The sequence below is a fragment of the Saccostrea cucullata genome, unplaced genomic scaffold (assembly GCF_032062105.1).
Source record: "Saccostrea cucullata isolate Sc308-1 unplaced genomic scaffold, CSIRO_AGI_Scuc_v1 ctg1530, whole genome shotgun sequence".
NCBI lineage: Eukaryota > Metazoa > Mollusca > Bivalvia > Ostreida > Ostreidae > Saccostrea > Saccostrea cuccullata.
This window is the reverse complement of record NW_026929346.1, coordinates 44,334-65,334: the sequence shown is the minus strand read 5'-3', so window position 1 is coordinate 65,334 and position 21,001 is coordinate 44,334. Positions and strand designations below refer to the sequence as shown.

The window sequence follows — 21,001 nt, the reverse complement described above, 5'->3', positions numbered from 1 at the left end:
ATGCTCTGAAAATAAACATTACGTATTTCTAGAATGCAAGAAGGGTTTCTACGGTAGGAATTGTAGTCTTCCATGTGGACATTGTGGAAACAAAACAACATGTGATCACGTGACAGGTTTTTGTCCTTCCGGTTTCTGTGATCCAGGTTGGATACATTCTAGCGATCGAAGATGCAATCAAGGTATATGCTTTTCACTTTTGCGTAAAACAGTATGCCTATTTTTCAAAGATCTTTAAATATATGAATAAATTTTATATCATACATATCTGCCGATAAAGCCATTGATCAGCAATAAAATTTGTTTAATGATGACTTTCAACTGTTTTCGATAATTTTTTAACATGAATTTTCTCCTTCAGAGATTACATTTTGTAATTGTTTGTAGAATATGCTTTTTTGTATCAAATCAGTATCAAAATAATTCAATATACACGCAATAATGATTTCTTAGGATTTTTAAAGGTTTCGGGTTAATATATGCTCCAAATTGAAATCTTTTTAAAGTAATTTATTTAAAAATAATATTTTAAAATGAAATATTGACCTTTTCCAATTTTAAAATCTGATGACGTTACGAATGGAATGTTAGCCTAGAAGCGTATCTATAACAAATTAAAAAATAATCACACGAAAATCATACAGACATATGTAGCATAAAAAAGTTATTTTTTAGTAGTATTAAAATAATTTATTTTTTCATGGACCTCTAAAAATATATTTAGTTTCATATAATATACAGTAATGAATACCTAATTGTTTGTTTCGCTATGGATTGACTATATATAAAAGACTTTTTCATAAATAAAAAAAATAATTCTTGAGAACTACATGTAATGGTTTATATTGAAAAACATCATAACAATTTCTCTTTAAAAAATCACTTTTTTTATTAAATCAACCCATGTAACATTTGCAGAAAATGAAAGACAACAGTTGGAAACATGCACTAAAATATTTTAAATCATTTCTTTAAACAAAACTCTTACTTCACTAACTTCATGGAATAATTTTGATTCTGTTTTAAAATGCATTCGTAATCTACATTAACTGCAGCATGTGAAGAGGGGGCATATGGTAAGAATTGTATTTCTACCTGTGGACATTGCGCCAATAAAGCAACCTGTCACCCCGTAAATGGTTCTTGTCCTGATGGGAACTGTGCACCAGGGTGGAAGCGCAGCAAAGACAGGAAATGTAACGAAGGTTAAAAAACTAATCTTTTTTCAAATTTCAAATGAGCAGCAATTTTAGTTTGCAATGAAATGAAATTTAACATCTATAATAATATAAATGTAATATCTAAATTAACAAAAAGTTTTCATTATATTCATCTTATAGCAAAAGGAGAGATGCAAATTTTGTCCTTCACTATCAGTAAAGATTTTTTTTTCGTGCCAGCGACTACTGTAACACGTGACCTCTGTCCATACGGTCTCAAAGTGGAATTCGAACCAGTGACATCAGGTTCATCTCCTTACTTTGCGACTCTAGAGCAGACGCTGTTACCATGCACTGCGCCAAGAGGGCGATATATCTATTTGTTGTAAATTGCACCATGTTTGACGATAAGCAGTGATGGTCTATCACATTAATCTGCGCAATGGTGCAATGGTTTGATCGTCTGCTCTATAGTCGAAAAGTAAGGAGTTGATCCTTGCGTCGCGGGTTCGAATCCCTCTTTTTGATGTGACTACCAGTCCTACGGATGAGACCATATAAACACATTTCCCGTGTAGCAGCAGGTGCTGACACGAAAAAGACGACTCCCTACTCAATGGCCCTGAGTGTCAATTATAGGATAAAATTCTCTACATCTGCAAGTGGTGGCGTCTCCATGAGTGAAAAATTGTCAAGAGGGATGTTAAACAATACCTAATCGATCAATTAATCAATCACATGAAAACCTTTTAGTTATTTTTTCTTTCTTTTCATTTTCTCTAGCTTGTGATGATGGTTGGTACGGTAGAGAGTGTAAACAACGTTGTGGTTACTGTAGAGGTAACAAACCATGCCATCACGTGGCCGGATCTTGTTCTGGGTTATGTGAACCCGAATATTCTGGAGATAAATGTGTGTTTTCAGAACATCTAGCAAATCAGAGAGAAATGATTAGGTTGATGAGAGAATTGCTTGCGAACAAAAGACGCAAAATTGATTTGAGAAGTAATGAAACATCTCCCACTGACTTTTAAATTTGAATTTTTTTCAAAAGAGACATGTAAAACTACATGTAAGTGTAATGTTATCACGCGACTGGATCCTGTTTGTCGCTTTCTCAACTGCTTGCAATGGAGGGGAAAATTCCGAAATCATTCAGAGACTTGCTTCTTTTGAAAAGACGTGGATTTGAACTGAGATCAAGCGATGTGTTCCCTACCGACTTTATATGAGATAAATGTTTTTGTAAAGAGTTTGAGAACTTTGTACTCATATAATATGAAAATTGATTTGAGATATAATTGAACATCTCCCACAGACTTTTAAACGTAAAACTTTTTCGTAAGAGCCATGTTAAACTACATGTAAATGTCTTGTTATCATGTGACTTGATCCTGTTTTGCGCTTTTAGTATCAAGGTGATAAATATGAAAAAAGCAAATTTCCCCAACTTATTGCAATACAGAGGAAAATTCTGAACCCAATCAGAGACTTCCTTCTTTTAAAAATACAAAGATTTGAAATGAAAGTAAACGTTGTGTTCCCTACCGACTTCAAAGAGATAAATGTTTTTGATAAGAGCTTGAGAACTTTGTACTCGTATAAATGCATTTGACATGATTTTATCTTGGTTTGTTTAGCTTAAAGATTTGTATATTCCAACAAGGATATCAGCATAATCGTGAGTTATCCATTTGAGTGATGTAGACATGTATATAATAAAAGCAAAATGTAACCTTAATTATTTGTTGCATTGGTATTGTAAAATTAAATGATCAAGTATAATCATAAAAGACAAATAAAATGAAATGTTCTCATTTTATATGTTTCTCTGAATTATTAAATATCTTTTACAAGAGTTTATTTCATTTTTTTTTACAAGTTTCTCAGTTATGTGAATTATTTTTATTTATTTTTTTCATTAATTTTATAGTTGTCGCCTAAATTTTAAACTAGTGTGTGATTAAAAGCAAGTTAACTCGTAAATACTTTCTGTATACTTTAATCTCCTCAAGATTTAATGTATTGTTTTACGGTCCATAAATAGTTTTTATATTGTATACACAAGCATATTTTTAACACTGCATAGTAGCGAATAGTCGCTTGAATTCGTATGTGCATGTACGGGCATTGTGACGTTACAGTCAATACCTCAAAACAACGTTGAAACGGTCGGAGCCAGTTGTATGTCGAGCAGGGCAAATGTTTACAAGTTTACTGTAGTATTATTTTCCAAAAATTTCAATGTCTATAACCAGCGAAAAGATAATACTAAGTTTATAAGTTGTAGAATGTGCCGTTTTTTTATTTTTCTACGACAGATGTCTGTTAATGAAATTGGAATCATCATGCTGCTTTCAATGTCGAATTCTTTTCAGTTCTGAGTTTATTATAAAACAATTATGGACAAATGATACCCATCCCCTTTAAATCTGTTTGAATAAGGTTTGAATAAGAAATAAACAAAATGGTTTAAAGTTCAATTGGTAATGAACGTGCTTTTTTCAGAAGATGTTATCAGGTATATATACATATTTAAAATTTCATATTTAACTTTATAAAAAGGTTTATTATAAAAAAAATTACGTTTGTGGCATTTAACTGTAAGAAAATGCTATTTAAATGATCGGAGTTTGTTGCGACAAGCTATGAACTAAAAAATAAATTTGCAAAGTAGTTCAAAAGGTTTTCAAATAGTATGGTCAAATCTGTTGCAAAACAAATCTGTTATTATACAATTATAGCCTTTTGATGAGGTCAATCCCTAGATATACGAGAGTTGTCCGTAAAGTTCGTGGACTACATTGATAATTACTGACAAACATTGATAAAATAGATGAAACTATTATTTTCATTTAATCCATGTTTCATTTTATAAATATTCAATTTTTCAACAAAAACAAAGCACAAATGGTTAAATTTTTATCAGATACAAAAAAGACAGGCACTCATACCCGGAGCATTAAAACGAAAATTATTTGACGTTACCCGGCGTCAAAATTTTTCAACATAGTCACTGTTTAACTCAAAACATTTCTTGAGTCGCTTTAACGAGTCATACAAATGTGCACAAAATGTTCATTTCATACGCAAAATAATAGTTAACAATGTCTGTCTCATATTCTGCAATCGTCCAAACTCTGTTTGCGTAAAAAGATTTTATTTACGGAAAGTCATGACCACGTTATTGACTGATTTTTTACAGCACTGCAATCTCGGAATGATTATTTTTCTATACGCATGTCATCCTGTAAACCGTTCCTTCTGTCTGAAAATATTATATGCCACTTAAATACTAATGTACAGCGTCTTTTACTATCTTTCCCCGATTGTTTACAAAATGTATTAGTCTTTGTAGGTGTTTTTCCGATGTCTACAAAGAATTTAATCACTGTTCACTGCTCCACCAATTCCAAAAACGTCTCCTTTTTCAGCAAGTTCGATCCTGTCTCAATATGTTCCATCTTTTGTTGTTCAGGCATTTTGTTAACGTCTGTTAACCTTATTATTTAGAAGTGATCCAGATTTCCTCAGAATCGTATAAAAATAAAAGAAATTTATAAACTGATAAATAATTTTTCAATTAAAATTTTGTGGCGCTCCGGGTCTCCATTCAAAGGCTTATTATGAAGCCATAATTGTTATTAAACATTCAAAATTAAAATTGTTTTTACATTTTTACATTTTCAATTCACTCATAGTAGAGGATTAAAGATATGGTAATAATAAATTTCAATGACAAACTTTTATATAATTTTTTACATGTCCATAAACTTTACGGACATCCCGTTGTGCTCGATCAATATTGTTTCTCTAAGGTCTATATATCTAGGGATTGTACCGAATCAAATGACTATAATTTTATCGTTTTATTAATTTTTTATCACTTAATTAATGAGAAATTTCTTAAAATTCTTGTTTCTTATATTCAGTTCCTCCTCATATATGGCATTGTTATGTCATTTGCATTATGACGTTACAGTTATGAAAAGCAGTATCTATTTTCAGACACATCCAGTTTACAAAAACTATTGTTACGTCAGCATTATTATTGCTTTACAGAAAACGCTTCCAATTTTAGAAACAACAGGTTATTTTTTTTTTACATAGAAACATTCAGTCCATTACACTTTTTATTCTTGATCATGCGATCTAGTTTGAGCCAATCAGATAGAATGCAATAACAGAGATGAATGAAAAATTATTTTAATTTAATTACTACATGCATATATTTCTTGAATGGAATTAGCTTTCATTTCTGAATTTTGCAATTATAATTGTAATCACCTAATGAGGTGTTTAATGTTTGTTTCCTTAGTCTAACACGATTTTAAAAATATTATCTGGCAGTGCCTATCTTGCAAAGAAAGATACATTTACACTGTAATGTGTATCTACAGTGGAATGGAATATATATTCTTCTTTATAGTTTATGTTTTCATGGTTAGTTTCAATTCTTTGAAATAAACATAAACATCTGTAATGTATTGACTGGAATATCACTGAAATTAGATAATAAAAGCTCATATTTGTTTGAAAAAAAAAATAATGCATACATCTAATGACACATCATAATGCATACATCTAATGACGCACTTTCAACTAATTCTTTTTTTTTGTATTTGAAAGCAACTTTAAAGATGTTGAGTGTTTTGCTATACTTAGTGAAGACATACATGTTCACTTACGCTGATTACTTCCTTATTGCAGTAGAATTAATTGAAAAGATTTAATTGTTCATTGGTTCCTCTCTTAAGATGTTTGTGTAATACACTTAAGAAATTTGAGGAGAAAAAATGTGCAAATTATTTAAGAGCGTGGTTCTTCATATCTTTTCTATTTAATTACAATGAAACATATTTCATATTATTACTAAGATTTTGCATTTTTGCATTTCAGGTCTCATGTCAGAAAGCATTTTAAGCTGGATATTTGTTTATTGTTCAGGATCACTACTGAGGTATGTGTGAATATATAAAAATACTTTAAACAAGATAAGCTTTTAAAAAATGCCCTTGTCTTTTTTTGCATTATTGCAGTAACGATTCTTATTAATTAATTAATTAATTGAAGAAATGTATAATAAACGTGCTAAAAATTGAGAGAAAAAATCCAGTGAGCCTTTTTTTTGTAGAGGGAAGAGAGAAGATAGGTTGGTAAAATAATACGATTTAAATTTTGAATTTTTATGCCTTTATTCTACATTCAGCATTAATATGAAACAAAATGTTAGATTCTGTTGAAAAAATCACGGTTCTTTTTTTCTGCTTCGAAAACTCCTGAGGGAAATTTTGATTTTCTTAAGTGGACTGTAGGAAGTATGTATTCTTCACTGTGTTATTTTTTTGTTAATCGATATTATTACAGTGCGATGTAGGGTAGTTTATGAAAATAAATACGAATTTTTGAAAATCAATTTTACATGGGCATTAAAGATACTTTTGTCCAAGAAATATGAGTACTTTAGTAAAATCAATTCTTACCGTGAAGGATATGGAGATAACGAATAGCATTCAATATCAAAGTCCATTAAACAATACAGAGCAAATACGGACCTCAAAATATCAGAGGTGGGATGGGGTGCTATGGAGGCATCCCCTGCAGACCGGTCATACCTGCCTTGTGCTCTTTGTCATGATCAGGAAATGACGGAAATATCCATCGTCAACTCGTTGTATAAATAGTGGACTAACAATTATTAGGAAATACGTCAGTCAGCATTTGTCTTAATGATATATTGTATTTGCTAACGAGGTCATTGTATCAACCATAGAACTAACGAAATGATGACTTTAAAAGAGACTGGTGATATTCTTGTTTCATCAATTTTTTTAAATAGTTTACATCGTTTTAGAAATTGTTTATACATAGAGCAAGCTCTTGCGAATCGATTCAACTAAAGACGTATATAAGCTCAGTATGCAGGTGATGAAGGTATATTGCAGCATAAGTATCCATCTTTTTTTTATGTATCAAATCTTTGATTTGAATAATTTGATTTTTTTTCCTTTCTTTTTGTTTTGTTAAAACAGGGGGGAATTCTTTGCTGATTCGCAGTCACTGTATTGAGAGTTGTTCTGATATAGAGTAGTAAAACTGTATAATTATATGATTTCATGCATAATATAAAATTAATTGAGCTATAATATCAACTTAAATTAAGGAGAAATGTTTAGAAAATCTCTAATCTCGTATATTTATATTTTATTAACTGAAAGAAACCTTAACAACATTTTCTAATTTAATTGTAATTTTGTATTTTTTAGATAACGATAATTGAATCCAAAACAAATTGACCCCAAGACTGACAACAGAAAATATGCTGTAAATCTGAAAACAGAGAATCTGAAGAAGGAATAGATATTGTTGACTGTAGATTTTGCACCTCTTATGACAACATTTTTCAAAATATGTTTACATTTTGATCATGTTTAAATAGTGCATTAATTCTATGAAATAAATCATGACAAATTTCACATCTGTTGTTGTATTTTGGGAAGACGATAAAAAAATAAAATAAAATTTCATAAACATTTTAAAATTATCCATCACGCGACTTAAAACGTGTTTTAAAAAATGTTAAAAAAATGAATGTTAATGATTTCATCTCTTTTAATGGTATTCAGCATAATTGTATGTTATATAAATTGCTTCGAATAACATGCAGTATTAATACTTAGCAGCATAAATATATAATTGTGAATAAGTTATACATGTATATAGTGTAATTACTATGCAAAAGGATACTATGTTGAATAAAAAGCATGCAGTATAAATCTTTTGTGGAATGAATGCATCAATGCTGACATAGACATTACAAAAAAAATGTTTTGGAATAAGTGATTGCATGTCGAAAACATTATCTGATATAATAATTCTAAAAATCAGTATAAATATTTGCATCAGTGTATTATAAAATGTATTCCCTTAGTCCATCCTTGGCTTGTGATATACAATTAAATATTTGATAACAAGTATAATCAATTTGATATCATGTGTATTTCTTATTTAGAAATACACTGTACCTAGAAATATATTAGCAATTAATTTGCCGCCTCTATTGTCATTGCCATATTTTAAAAGAAAAGCTTATTTTCTTTCTTCTTAAAGACTAAGAAATTAAAAGCTTTGCTGGGTCTGATATTTTAAAAACATTTACGGAAGCAAAAAATATGTTCTACATGTATTACATGTAAAATATGCTGTATATTTTTTTTGTTTGAGTGATGATCCATATGTTTCAGATAAGAGAAAATAATCGTATGTGCACATTTAGTTATATATTACATCTTGTTTTAAACATTTTAAATAATTTTATATCATATTTTACAGTATGCCCGGATGGAACTTATGGATCTGAATGTAAATCTGTTTGTAGTGAGGGCTGTCTCTCGGTGTGCGATAAAAAGAACGGGACGTGCGAGAAATGCAGAGAGGGATACACAGGGGCATTCTGTATCGACGGTATTGTATTAATTATGAACCGTAATGAAATGTATTTGTCACTCTAATTAGTACATATCAGCTCAATCTGTATTACAATATTATAAAGCTGGTGTGATTTTTTTTATGTACATCATTTACTTTAAAACAAAACTGTTATGCGTGTACATAGCCTATTTTAAGAAAATGTATTCATAAATTTTATGATGTTACATGACTACATGTAAATGATTGGAGGCAGGCATGAGATATGACAATTTTTATTAACTTTTACATTCCATGATTATACTATTTAAAATGGACCGTATATATCGTCATTACATAAAACAAAATAAGTATTAAAAACTTCAATATAATTATCAGTTGGTAAAAATGAAATGTCCTATCTCTAAATATATGATTTCGGATATTTTGACCGATTGTTGGGAATTCTGAGAAATAATTCCTGGTCATTATATTTACAACATGGATATTTTTTCATGTACATGCTAAAATAACTTCAAATTTTACAAAAAGAAAAAAATGATATTTACTGGGATATTATATTTCAATAAAATAATTGATTTTGTTTCTTCTTTAAGCTCATGCATTACAACGGCGGATGACATCAATAGTTGAAGTGGCAGGAATTACCACAAGTATCGCCTGTTTCAGCATACTGTTTGCACTTGTTTTGAAAAGGTACTTCAATAACAATAAGCATATAATTGCCACTTTTTTAGCTAGTGCTCTATTTGTTTATTCGAGGGTTTTTGTCACTTTAAATGTTCCATTGTCTAAGCCTTGTTTTAGCCGTTTCTCATCAAGGGCGATGAAAAAGTTTGTGTCTTAAAAATTAACGATATTATATAGACGTAAATACAGTTTTTTTCATAAACATTACGTGAAAAGATATCTGAGTTTTACAAACTTATCGTCTTTTGTATACATGTAAATGTATTATACATGTATTTGTCGTGTACGATATTTGGCGGAAATTCATTTTTTAAAACAATTAACGTAGATTTATTTTAGTGCTGTCTGAATGTGCTAGTTATAAATGTTAAATGTACATTAAACATTTAGCAATGCACTTGAATTAGCGGACTCTGCTTTCCGCCAAAATCGCTAAATAAAATACCCTGCTAAATGTTTTATGATTACAGTAAGGTGAATAAGGATTTTAAAATGAATAAGTAATTCACACGTATGATATTTGTTTGAATTGTTTATTACAAGGGGTTTCAATTTTCACGGTTTAAGAAGAAAACTTTTTCGAGGAGATTTGATTGAAAATCGTACATTTTAAGCTGATAAAATATTCTAATGTAAATCGAAAATTTATCATTTCTAAAAAGAAGATTGTTCGTGGATCTCTTAATACTATGAAAACAAGGAAAATTACACCCATCCAAAGGAAATTCAGTGTTTTCATAATAAATTATTTGATTAAGCTTGATTTTTATTTGACAACATCATGTGTCATACAATGTTCATATTAGCAGAGAAGATTGTGCAAGAATAATAATATTCAATGCTAAATTTCATACTTCATGGTGTAATTGTTTTTCTTTTACAGGGAGAGGTTGGCTGCTATGTGAAATGATTTCTAATATCGAACACCGGAATGACAAGCTCCAACATTTGAAGAAACTCCATTTGATTTTTTGAATTCTGTTAAAACGCTTCTTCTGCATCCCTTGTTTTGCAATGCTTGCCCTTTGCAAATAATTATTACCCCAACATTTAAAGAAAGAATGGCGAGTTATACCAGATGTTTTATATTTTATTGTATTGTAATTTTTCTTGTGCATGTATACATTGTAAAGTTCTATATTTTATTGTATTGTAAATTTTCTTGTGTATGTATACATTGTAAAGATAGGAATTAAATTATCGTAATATCTTACAGTACAGTATATGTATTTTCTGTATTGCTTAGCGTACATTCATAATCTTTTTTGTAATTACCCCTCATATTCTTTAAATATAATATAAATTTGTGTGTATATGCTTGTGTTAATATGGAAATACAATTCATTTAAAAAAAAATTAGTAAACTTTTTGGGTTGTAAGTGGTATATATTTTTGGAGGTAGGAATAATAATTACCTACATCTTTCCAGCCTTTTTAAACACCTTGTCTTAATTATTGTAAAATTGAAGAATTTATTTTTTTATAAATTGAAATTTTAACGGGGTCGATACAAACAATTATAATTTTTTTTAATTTGTAAATGTTCCATGGATGTTACTCATTTCCATCGATTATTTTTCTAATTGATGAAAAAATACTTGATTTCTCCATGTATTTAACTATATTTGTTTCTTATCATGAATGTAAAAAATTGCACATTAAAGCTTGTTTTCTGCTATTTAGAATATTATATTTAGTGACAAAATATGGATTTTTGACAAAATTTTCAAATGGGCACTAAGACAGAAAAACTGTTTTTAAAATCATCAGCTGAATATTTACTGCAATATATGGAAAGAAACCTGTATAAGAAACCTTGTTGGTTTTAGTTTACTGAAAGTCAGTTTCACCCTTTGTCATTGAATGTCTGTTCATACGGGGCTTAAATTCTGACATTATAGTGTTATAATTTCACACAAAAAAATCTAGTTAAGCAATTCTTCATTAAAATTTAACGTCGTTATACAGGGATTGTCAATGGATCTACTTTAATAGACAAAATGTAACGAAAGGCTTAGATGACTAGTTATACGTACTTTCTAGAGGTAATGAACAGATAATTGAGAGCCTTCTTGAGGTCTTATCAAGTTAACTCTTCCTTCTAATATATAAATAATAGATCGTATCATAGATAGGTGAAGAGTTCAACAATTGTGTTTGATGCTTTACAATTTTGTTGTATTAGAAAAAAGCACATTCAGACTATTTGATTTCATTTTTTCGTATAATTTTGTTTTAATTTTTACTGATTAATCTAACATAACCTAGCGTTTCTATAAAATTAGTCATACAGATGTAATGCAGTCAATTCTTTATATAACATTTTTGAACAAGTTTTCCTATTATATCACAAATGTGATAAGTTTCGCTATAAACCCTGAAAAATGCCGAGTCACACCGGAAACAGTTATGTCCGGCCGGAAACATTAAACAGTTATGTCACTATTTTATCACGTTCACGTGTTTTTACATATATTTAAGCTCGGGTTCGACATTCAGTTGCTAAGCAAACGTCAACAGTGGGCGATTCAAAATGACGGAAAAGCAACTTCGCTTTTTTTAGTTCCAGTGATTTGAACAATCTAATTGAAAAAAAAAAAAATCAGTAAACACAATTCGGGTGATCAGTTCAAGTGTAAGTGTTTTGAAGCTTCTGTGATGAAACTGGACGAGATGTTTCCGACTTGTACGCAATACCGAAATCCGAGCTCCAGGAATTTCTTAAAGTATTTTATGGGGGTTTACGAAGTGCAGATGGAGAAGCTTATGCAAAGAGAAGTATGATATCAATCAGACATGGTTTACAGAAGTATTTCATGAAGAAAAGAAAGATAATATGTAAATGATTGATTTTAAAGGCAAATACGGTATTTTTTGTGTGCCAAAATTAAAAAGGAGGGCAAAGGAGCAGTAGTACACAAAGAACCCATTACAAGATCAGATTTACAGAAACTTTATTTTTTTTAATTGTAAATGTCCCATACAAGACAAAGTCTTTGTTCATTACATGCTCTATTTTTGTAATAGAGGAAGGGAGAATTTAATAGGTTTAAGAATTAGTGACTTTTCTACTGGTACAGATAGTGAACAATATTTGTATTTTGCAACGAGATCACGTACAAAGAACCACAAAGATGACGAAAGTAACAGTCAAGGTTTTTGATTAAAGATCAACCGCATTGCCCATATTATCTTTTGTGACCTACATCGAAAAACTGAACAAAGATTTAGATGTGCTTTGGATAAATGGGCCAACTCAAGTATGAAAAGTAGCTTTTTAAAAAAATTCTCAAAAAATGAATTTTTACACAAACCACTGTTTGAAAGAAACTTCTATCACAGAATTAGACAGATTTTATCACGTCAATTACACCAATCAGAAAGCAGCATAAGGAGTTGTTCAGCTCATGTTTGCGATGAATGGACATGGCCATGTCTATTTCAAGGGCTATTATGGGAATTCAGTTATTAAATTGTTATATAATCATACATGTAACAAAATATTTATGATTTGTTTAAATTATATTACTTATAAATACATAGAAATACATTTTTTTTCAGCGAAAAAACAAAAAATGTTTTGGGTTTATCTACCAACCCTGCCGCTGTGCTGCCACCCCAGAATGCAGATGGTGAGGATGATATTACATTTGAAGGTATGTACAATAAACTTGTCCAATTTTATTATTTAACTTTTCTACTCTGCATAAGGATTTTCATTTTTATTCTTTTTTACAGACATTGATTTTCTTGAAATTACAAATTCCCAGAGCAACACATGTTGGAGACAGTTTTCACAAGTGAAACTAGGAAAACATCTGTGAACTGAATATATAATGTTGTAGATCACACTGTAAGCATAGGTGAAAAGTTTAAATTTCAACAGTTGTGTTTTCATGGAAGTTAAAAATTTTGTTTATCAAAATTTTAAAAGAAAATTTTTATTTGTCACATTCTGGCTACTTGATTTCATTTTTTTCGCACAATTTTATTTTTATACTGGTTTACTTAATCTAACTTATAATTAGCGGTTTTATTAAATTATTTATAATGCATTCATTTCTGCATAATCTCCTGGTGCTCAGACTATAAAAATACTACATCCGATTTTAAAAATAATGTAACCAGGGCGTACTTCACTTTATAAGAGGAAAAGGTATTCCATTCTGGTTTGAATATTGGTAAGGGAGAGGTGGTCGCACCCATATTTGTCTAGATACGTCATTACACATTCAAATTAATAAAAGATTGCATCTGTCATGGTCGTTTAATCGACCTTACGTTTGGTAAAGTTTTGACTTAAAAGAGGCTGGGTAGTCGTGGCAATTTTTAGACTATTTTGATCTCCTTTAGAAGAAGAGCTCCATATAAAGATATAATAAACTGATCAAATTTTAAAATCAAAATTTTGAAATTTTTCTTTGCCAAATGATAGTTGACAGCTAAAGATACCATATCCAAAAATTTAAGTTAATGAAAAAATAATTTGCTGACCCCCTAGCCTCCTTTAACTAGACTGTTTTTTTTTATCTTATGAAAAGAAGCTACCCCATATAAGGAATCGTCCGCACTAGAACAAGCTCCTAGGTATGAAATCACCCATGAAAAAATAGTTTCTATGGGCAGGTGAAAACAGTGAGTTGTGAATTCAAAGACGATAGAAAATATGAGGTAAAACATGCATTAAATAAAACCGACCCATTTATGCAATGTTCTAAATGATACAATTAGTGAGTGTGAGAATTAGAAATATATATTTTTATAGATAAAATGTCTTTGATACATTATATATAAATGTTGACACGAAGGTCATGGTACTTTTTTTCACAAAATCCTTCTCATATCAAAACGGATCTGCTTGTTTCTATTCATTGCTTTCAGTCAGATGCAGCAATACTTTTTTGTCTATATTTTTACGCAGGTGAGAAAATACTCATATGGTTTTAATAAATAATAATAAATGTCTGTTCTTAGTACATACAGTGTACATAGATTTTCTCTTTCTCCTTGAACCTGGATTGCCCCATAAATTCTCAGCCTAGTAATTCTACATAACATCTTCAACAACTTGAAACTCCAATTGCGGGGGCAGCTTTATAATTGTTGTAGTTGCAATTTTCTATTCGGAATTCAATGTTAATTTAAGAAATGTGAACATTATAAGCGGGTATCAGGGAAAAAGTATTTAATATTGATATACGGAAAACAGTTTATTAATTTTTGAATTTTCAATATCTTATTAATCCAAATAAACTTACAATTATACGAATGTGAAGTGCAAGATGGGGTCCATATATTTTCTCAGCGCTCACATTTTAATGATGTCCTCTGTATTTTTAATTGGTAAGTAATTACTTTTTTTTTCTCATTTGTTCTCTGAATGACAATGCTTTGTAATTCGATCACATTTTAATTAACCTTTCATTTTTTTTAAAAATTTGCTTGAATAAAAACGTATCTAGTTATTTTGACATTTTAATGATCAAAGACCACAAGACCTTACGGATCAGAAGTAGGTCATTTTCCTCCCTTTTTCCATTATTTTCCTATCTGTCTGTCCTTCCGTCTGTAAATTCTAATTCATACTCAATTATTGCCATTTAATTTTGGAGAAAGATTAACCATAAAGACAACAAATTTGTTTCGATTTTTGATTTTGTAGAATTTTGGACATGGTTCAATGAATGAAAATGTTTTTAAATCCATTCAAAATGCTACTTCTCATGCAGGTTTTGACTAATAGAACATTAATATACACTCTAAGATTTATTGTCTAATTATATTGTATTACATGTATCATTAAAATGTACGTTGACTCAATATTGATAATTTAATTCTAGCTGTTACACTCATTTGATTGGTTAGAAGATTTTAATTATGTTTTATAACACAACTAGCCTACGTCACAATGATTAACGTTAAAAGCATTTTACTCCGCTGGACGTTATTTTAGAAATATGCTAAATTCAATGCCCTATCTCGAAGGAAAAATTGTCTTATTGTCTGTTCTGAAAGTAAACTATAAGAAATGAAGCTTATTTCAACTTATGTTATACCATGTAACATAACATGGGACAGTTTACGCTTATTTATAAACCGCTTCGCGGGTTACGAAGCGTAAACTGCCCAAAGTTATGTTATATCGTAAAAAAAAAGATTAACGACGTTCGATCCTGATATTTAAAGTCTTAAACTTTTTTGCCAGGTACATTTTTAATTTTTACATACATATCTTAATTAAAATTCAAATAAAAAAACGGGGGTCAATATGCTTCTTTTGGCGCTACTGTACATTTAATATGAATTTTTTTGCTCTGATATTTGTGTCTTAATTAAAAATCACATCTTCGACGTTTCCCCTTCAATATTTTTTATCCAAATAAAGCAAGAAACAAAATGAACTCTAAGTATGTTTAAAAAAAAAAGAAACTAAGACTAGTAAGAGAAAGTTTCATATTGCTTTGCATAAATAACTATTTATCCTTTTTGCACTCATAAAAGGTGATTTTTCTGGCATTGAAAATTTAATTAGGAAGAAAATTATTTAAAAGTCTTAATTTTTTTTCTGATTTTAAGCAAATAGGTCAAAGTTATCTTGAATATTTAGAAAAGAACATCAAAAGTGGGGGTATATGATGTAAATTTTCAGATATTACTAAAAAAAGAGTCACTTTTACGTTAAAATTGGGTGAATATTTTCCCGGATTTTCAGAATATATATATTATATACCGGGGTATGTCAAACTTTGTTGATAGAATTCATAAGAAATAACTTAATTGATATTTCAGAACCAGTATAACATATTTCACTGCAAAAAACAGCTTTGTGGGCAACCAGCATGGAAAAATAGGAATTCAAAATAAACAGTACTGTTATAGTTCAAAAGGGAAAGACTGATCATTTTCGTCTAAAAAAATTTCCGGCACAAAATATAGTCCTAGTTTAATTCTTTAAATAGAATTTAATCGCGTTTTTTTTTCATTGAATATAGTTCAATTGCATTGCAAAATACAGATTTAATCTAAATACTTAATATTGATGCAGAATTTTATAAATAAAGGACATGACCAAAATCCACTCAAAAGCCCAGGATCGAACGTCCTTAAATAGGTTTCATTCTTTAAATAAAACTCATGAAAACATGCAATTTGAGATTGATTGTTGTTTATTCCTTTAATGTTTCGTTGTATTCTTTTGAATCAAAGTCATCTCTGTATTTCAGTATGAATTAAAGGAAAGTTGCACACATCATTAGAATTCTTTTTAATTGATTTTCCGTAGCTAATGTTTAGATTAAGATTAGGTTAAGATTTTAATTTTCCCATCTTCCTGTCGCCCGCGTGGCGCAGTGGTTAGAGCGTTTGCTCTAGAGTCGCGAGGTAAGGAGTCAATCCTTTCATCGCGGGTTCGAATCCCACTGTGGGACGTGGAGACCGGTTCTTCATATGAGACCGTATAAACCGAGGCCCCGTGTCGCAGTATGTGCTAGCACGAAAAAAGATCCCTACCTGCTTAATGGCCTTGAGTGCCAAGTATAGGACAAAATTTGCAGCTCCCCACCGGCAAGTGGTGGCATTTCCATATGAGTGAGACATTCTCGAGAAGGCTGTTAAACAATATACAATCAATCAATCAATCAGCATCACCATTTTAAGTACCAATCGGTTTGGCTAAAGACATAGAGACTTTTGCTTCCATTGTAGAACCTTGGGTGACATCAGTTGGAGTTTGCTAAATGAACTCTGAACTTGGAACATGTAAGGATTACTCTGTTAAATGGTTCTATAATTCCATATCTGGCCTCTGTGAACGGTTCTTTTATGGTGGATGTGGTGGTAACAACAACCGTTTTGATGATTTATATTCGTGTTTACGTTGATGTAGACAAAATGAAACTGATACAGGTGCAGTGGATTTTCTGGTTGATCTTTTATAACTTATGAAGGAAAAAAAAAATCACAAGCACTCTCTGAATTTAAATTAAAATCCATGTGGTTAAAATAAAGTTAACTACATATATTTACAGACAGAGACGAAATTTCACTAATAAGCACCAATTTCGTAAAATAAATCGAAGAGTTGTGCTTTACTCAACAATCAATCTAATTCTTGATGCCTTTGGACACAATATCTTTAGTCTTAAATTTATAATTTGACTATCTATAGCTCTTAAATATAACTGTGAAGTGAGAACAATTTCACAAGAAAGTTTACCTTTGTTGAATAAATGCCTTTTTATGAGTCGACAAAATCTGCGGTAAATTTACAAAAAAAATCTTTTGTAACATTATTTTTAAAATGCACATTGATGATATCCCTTTTTAGTGCCTAACCCTATTTGCGAACAGCCAATGATCAGCGGTCCATGTTTAGGATTTTATAAGAAGTACTATTTTAATGGACAAGAATGTAAATGATTTGTCTACGGAGGATGCAGGGGATACGAAAACAATTTCGAAACGAAGGAACAGTGCAAGGCCACCTGTGAAATCAACATCGATAACACAAAAGGGGAAGGTATAAAGATAACCCTACGTCATTAAGAAATATTGACATTGAAATCTTACATAGATTCAGGTTAATAATTGGATGAAAGAAATTCAATATACTTTAATAAAGACATTGGTATGTCTTATAAAAAATGTATATATGTACATTAAACTAATAGATTGCTTTTACGAGCATAATTTTCTTAAATATTAATTTTAGATGCAGTGTCAGTACTAGCATTATCAGCTCAATTGATCACATACCAGAAAGGCTTTTGCATTAAAACAGTGACATCAGTTTTGTCCGTCTGTTTGTATCTATCTGTCTTTGCATCTTTCTTAAATCAAATTCAAAATAAGTTACTCAAGGGCATTTGGATACATTCCCAACAGCAACATACCTTAGTTGTTTGTAAAAGCTAGAGCCTGTTTCTTTCTTTGTCAAGAGTTCGCCACATTCAGGTAGAAGTTACTGATGTTTTGGATGACGAATATGGAGAAAACGAACAGTGTTCAATATTATATTCCATAAAACAATACAAAATAGGAGAGAAGCAGACAGATACGGACCTCTAAAACATCAGATATGGGGTCTGGTTTCATGGAGGAGTGAGCATCCTCTGCCGAACGGTCACATCTCCCGTGTGACTCTTGTTATGATCTGGAAAAAAATGAAAAACCGTCGCCAATTCAGCTTCTAAATTATGGACAAACAATTAGTATGAAAGACCTCAGTCAGCATTTGACTATGAGGCACGCTACATATATATGTCTGGTTGCTAAATGTCCCTGGGTGCCTCTGAGTGCTGAGTGAAGTAAAATTTTAAACCCTTCACTGGCAAATGAGTTCGATTGGTACGTAAAGAGACATAAAACCAAACACTTATTCAAGGAAAAAACTACTCTTCTTAAAGATTTAATCCAATTTTACTAAGTACCCGTGAACCCATTCACGGGTACAAAAGGCCTTGCATCAGCTATAATTTTTTTTCTCCCAACAAATTTACAAAAGAGCAGGGAAACAGATGCCAATGAAATTAATCAGGTCATCTTCGAACAATTTTTGCTTGCTCTCTCTCGAATATGGGTAAAATGTAATCCTCAGGTATATAGCTTGGACTTTTTTTCTCTTAGAAAATAGCAACATTTATTTTAATGAAAAAATAAAATCAAAAATAAAAGATTGTAGAACATCTGTATCTTAATCCCTGGAGAAGGGTGTAAAAAAGTTGTTTGAGTAGGTCTATTTTCAGGCAGTTGATCTGAAAAGGGAAAAAAACAATATTTAAAGAGTACCAAAAAATATTATTTGTTTTTTCAAGTGTGCAATCCTGGATGGTATGGAAGTGGATGCCAAAAACAATGTGGTCATTGCGAGGGTAATATCGCATGCAATCATAGAAATGGATCCTGCCCTACGTCATGTAAGCCTAGATATCAGCAGGAAAAATGCAACAATCGTATGTAAATTCTTCATCGTTCTATTTGTAAGATGAGGGTAAAAAATGACAATGAAACAATTAACTGTGAAAGTAAACTCAAGTAGCTTATACAATACGCGTTCATCTTCATAAAGAATAAAAAAAAACGTTTCTTTACCTAACAATTCCTTTCAATATTTGCAAAATAAGGTAACTAATATCGTTGCTTCTATCGATATTAAATTCATTTTAAAAAAATAGAACTCTTAAGATAATCTGGGAAGTTTTCTTGAGAGTTAATACGTCTGAGGAGGATTCTTACTCATCCTTAGCCTCTGATCCCATCTTTGGAATTTCCGGTTTATATTTACGTCTCCTTCACACATGTGTACTGCGTATAAATTTTTATAATCGAAAAATACTCTTGATCTTTTTTATTCTTAGTGACCAAACCGGTCACGGTAGCCTAGTGGTACAGCGTTCGCTTCGTGATCGAGTGGCCCGGGTTCGATTCTCGTTCGCGGCGCCGCGTCATACCTAAGACGTAAACAAAGGTAGTGAATGTTCCTTCGCCAAGCGCTCGGCACTAGAAGTGAAAGTCACGGGTCTTTCGGATATGACCTTATTTCGGATATGACTTTAAAAACGTAGGTCCCGTGTCACGGTAGGCGCTGGCACGCTTACTGCTCAATGGCCCTGAGTGCCGAGTATAGGTCTTTAAATTTGAAGTCCTTCACTGGCATTCGGTGACGTTTCCATATGAGTGAAAAATTCTCAAGAGGGACGTTAAACAATATACAATCAATCAATCAATCAATCAATCTTAGTGACCAAGATTTCTCTTATGTCATTTTTGTTCTTCTACTTTTTTAGTCTGCGATCCCGGTTGGTATGGTAGCGAATGTAGAAAACAATGTGGTTACTGCAGAGGTAACAAATCATGCCATCACGTGACCGGATCCTGTTCTGGATTATGTGAACCTGGATATCTCGGAGACAAATGTGAAAATAGCGTATTTTCTAAACATCTAGCAAATCATCGTAAAATGATTAAGTTAATGAGAGAATTACTTTTCGATAAGAGACGCAGAGTTGAACTAAAGGAAAATTGTGCGTCTCCCACTGCCTTTTGAAAATAAAAACATACTTTTTCAAACAAGACTTTTTAATGACTATTTTTTTACACTACTTCTTGCATGAATTAGATCTTCGATATAAAAATTATGCACCTTATTATTTGGAAAGTCACTTCCTGACCCATGAAAATCAATCAAAATTATTTTTTGCCTTATTTTTTAAAATTTTTATTGATGAATGAATAAAAATATACTAGTACTCGACATAGGAAAAAGTAACATACATGTATTACTAAGATATATTTCAAAATACTGGTAAATAAGCTTTACATGTTACTGTAAAGACGGTTTCTAGAATCATTTTTTGTCTAAGACATCACTTGCAATTTTGAACTTGTCTATCCGAACTGCAGAGCTAAACATTTAAAAGGTAAACGAATGGACAAGAAGAAATGATCATTATGTTACTGTTTCGAAATTATGTTACGTAAATAATGCATCTTTTCACAGCAACGTCTGCCAATGGTTTATGAGGAGAAAGGCGTTATCAAAAACTCTTGTCTCGAGAAGATGTTGTTTTTAAAGTCTCATCCAAAGGACGTGTAACATATACTGTAGGTACAGAGCGCTTAGTAAATGAGCAGTTGCTACCTATTTTTATTGACTTGGGTCAGTTGAGGCTTGTTTTGGAATTCACAACCTTTCTGTTCACTGGGCAAGTGCTCTACCGACCTAG

At 31.0% G+C, this 21,001-nt stretch overlaps 2 protein-coding genes and 1 long non-coding RNA gene across 3 annotated transcripts; all 3 read left to right on the top strand.

Annotated features, from left to right (window-relative positions):
* Window positions 1–16: 16 nt before the first annotated feature.
* LOC134280551 (multiple epidermal growth factor-like domains protein 11) lies at window positions 17–20,363 on the top strand (the record flags this gene model as incomplete). Its single annotated transcript, XM_062762993.1, has 3 exons — window positions 17–182; window positions 1,056–1,205; window positions 20,063–20,363. Coding segments are annotated over 3 exons (576 nt in total), but the record flags the coding sequence as incomplete, so codon positions are not given.
* On the top strand, window positions 5,752–7,636 carry LOC134280554 (uncharacterized). Its single transcript, XR_009994930.1, has 2 exons — window positions 5,752–6,120; window positions 7,427–7,636. It is a non-coding gene; the product is annotated as an uncharacterized LOC134280554 (long non-coding RNA).
* Window positions 7,827–10,956, top strand: LOC134280550 (multiple epidermal growth factor-like domains protein 10). The gene is made up of 3 exons (XM_062762992.1): window positions 7,827–8,624; window positions 9,185–9,284; window positions 10,162–10,956. The coding sequence occupies exons 1-3, from the start codon at window positions 8,387–8,389 to the stop codon at window positions 10,181–10,183; spliced, it is 360 nt and encodes a 119-aa protein (XP_062618976.1). The 5' UTR covers window positions 7,827–8,386; the 3' UTR covers window positions 10,184–10,956.
* Window positions 20,364–21,001: the final 638 nt, after the last annotated feature.

Bases quoted from the DNA above. Each gene is read 5' to 3' on its own strand.
- LOC134280550 (XM_062762992.1), top strand. From the start codon at position 8,387: ATGATCCATATGTTTCAGATAAGAGAAAATAATCGTATGTGCACATTT. The intron at 8,625-9,184 runs GTATTGTATTAA...TTCTTCTTTAAG, and splicing joins AGGGGCATTCTGTATCGACG to CTCATGCATTACAACGGCGG. The intron at 9,285-10,161 runs GTACTTCAATAA...TTTCTTTTACAG, and splicing joins TTTGCACTTGTTTTGAAAAG to GGAGAGGTTGGCTGCTATGT.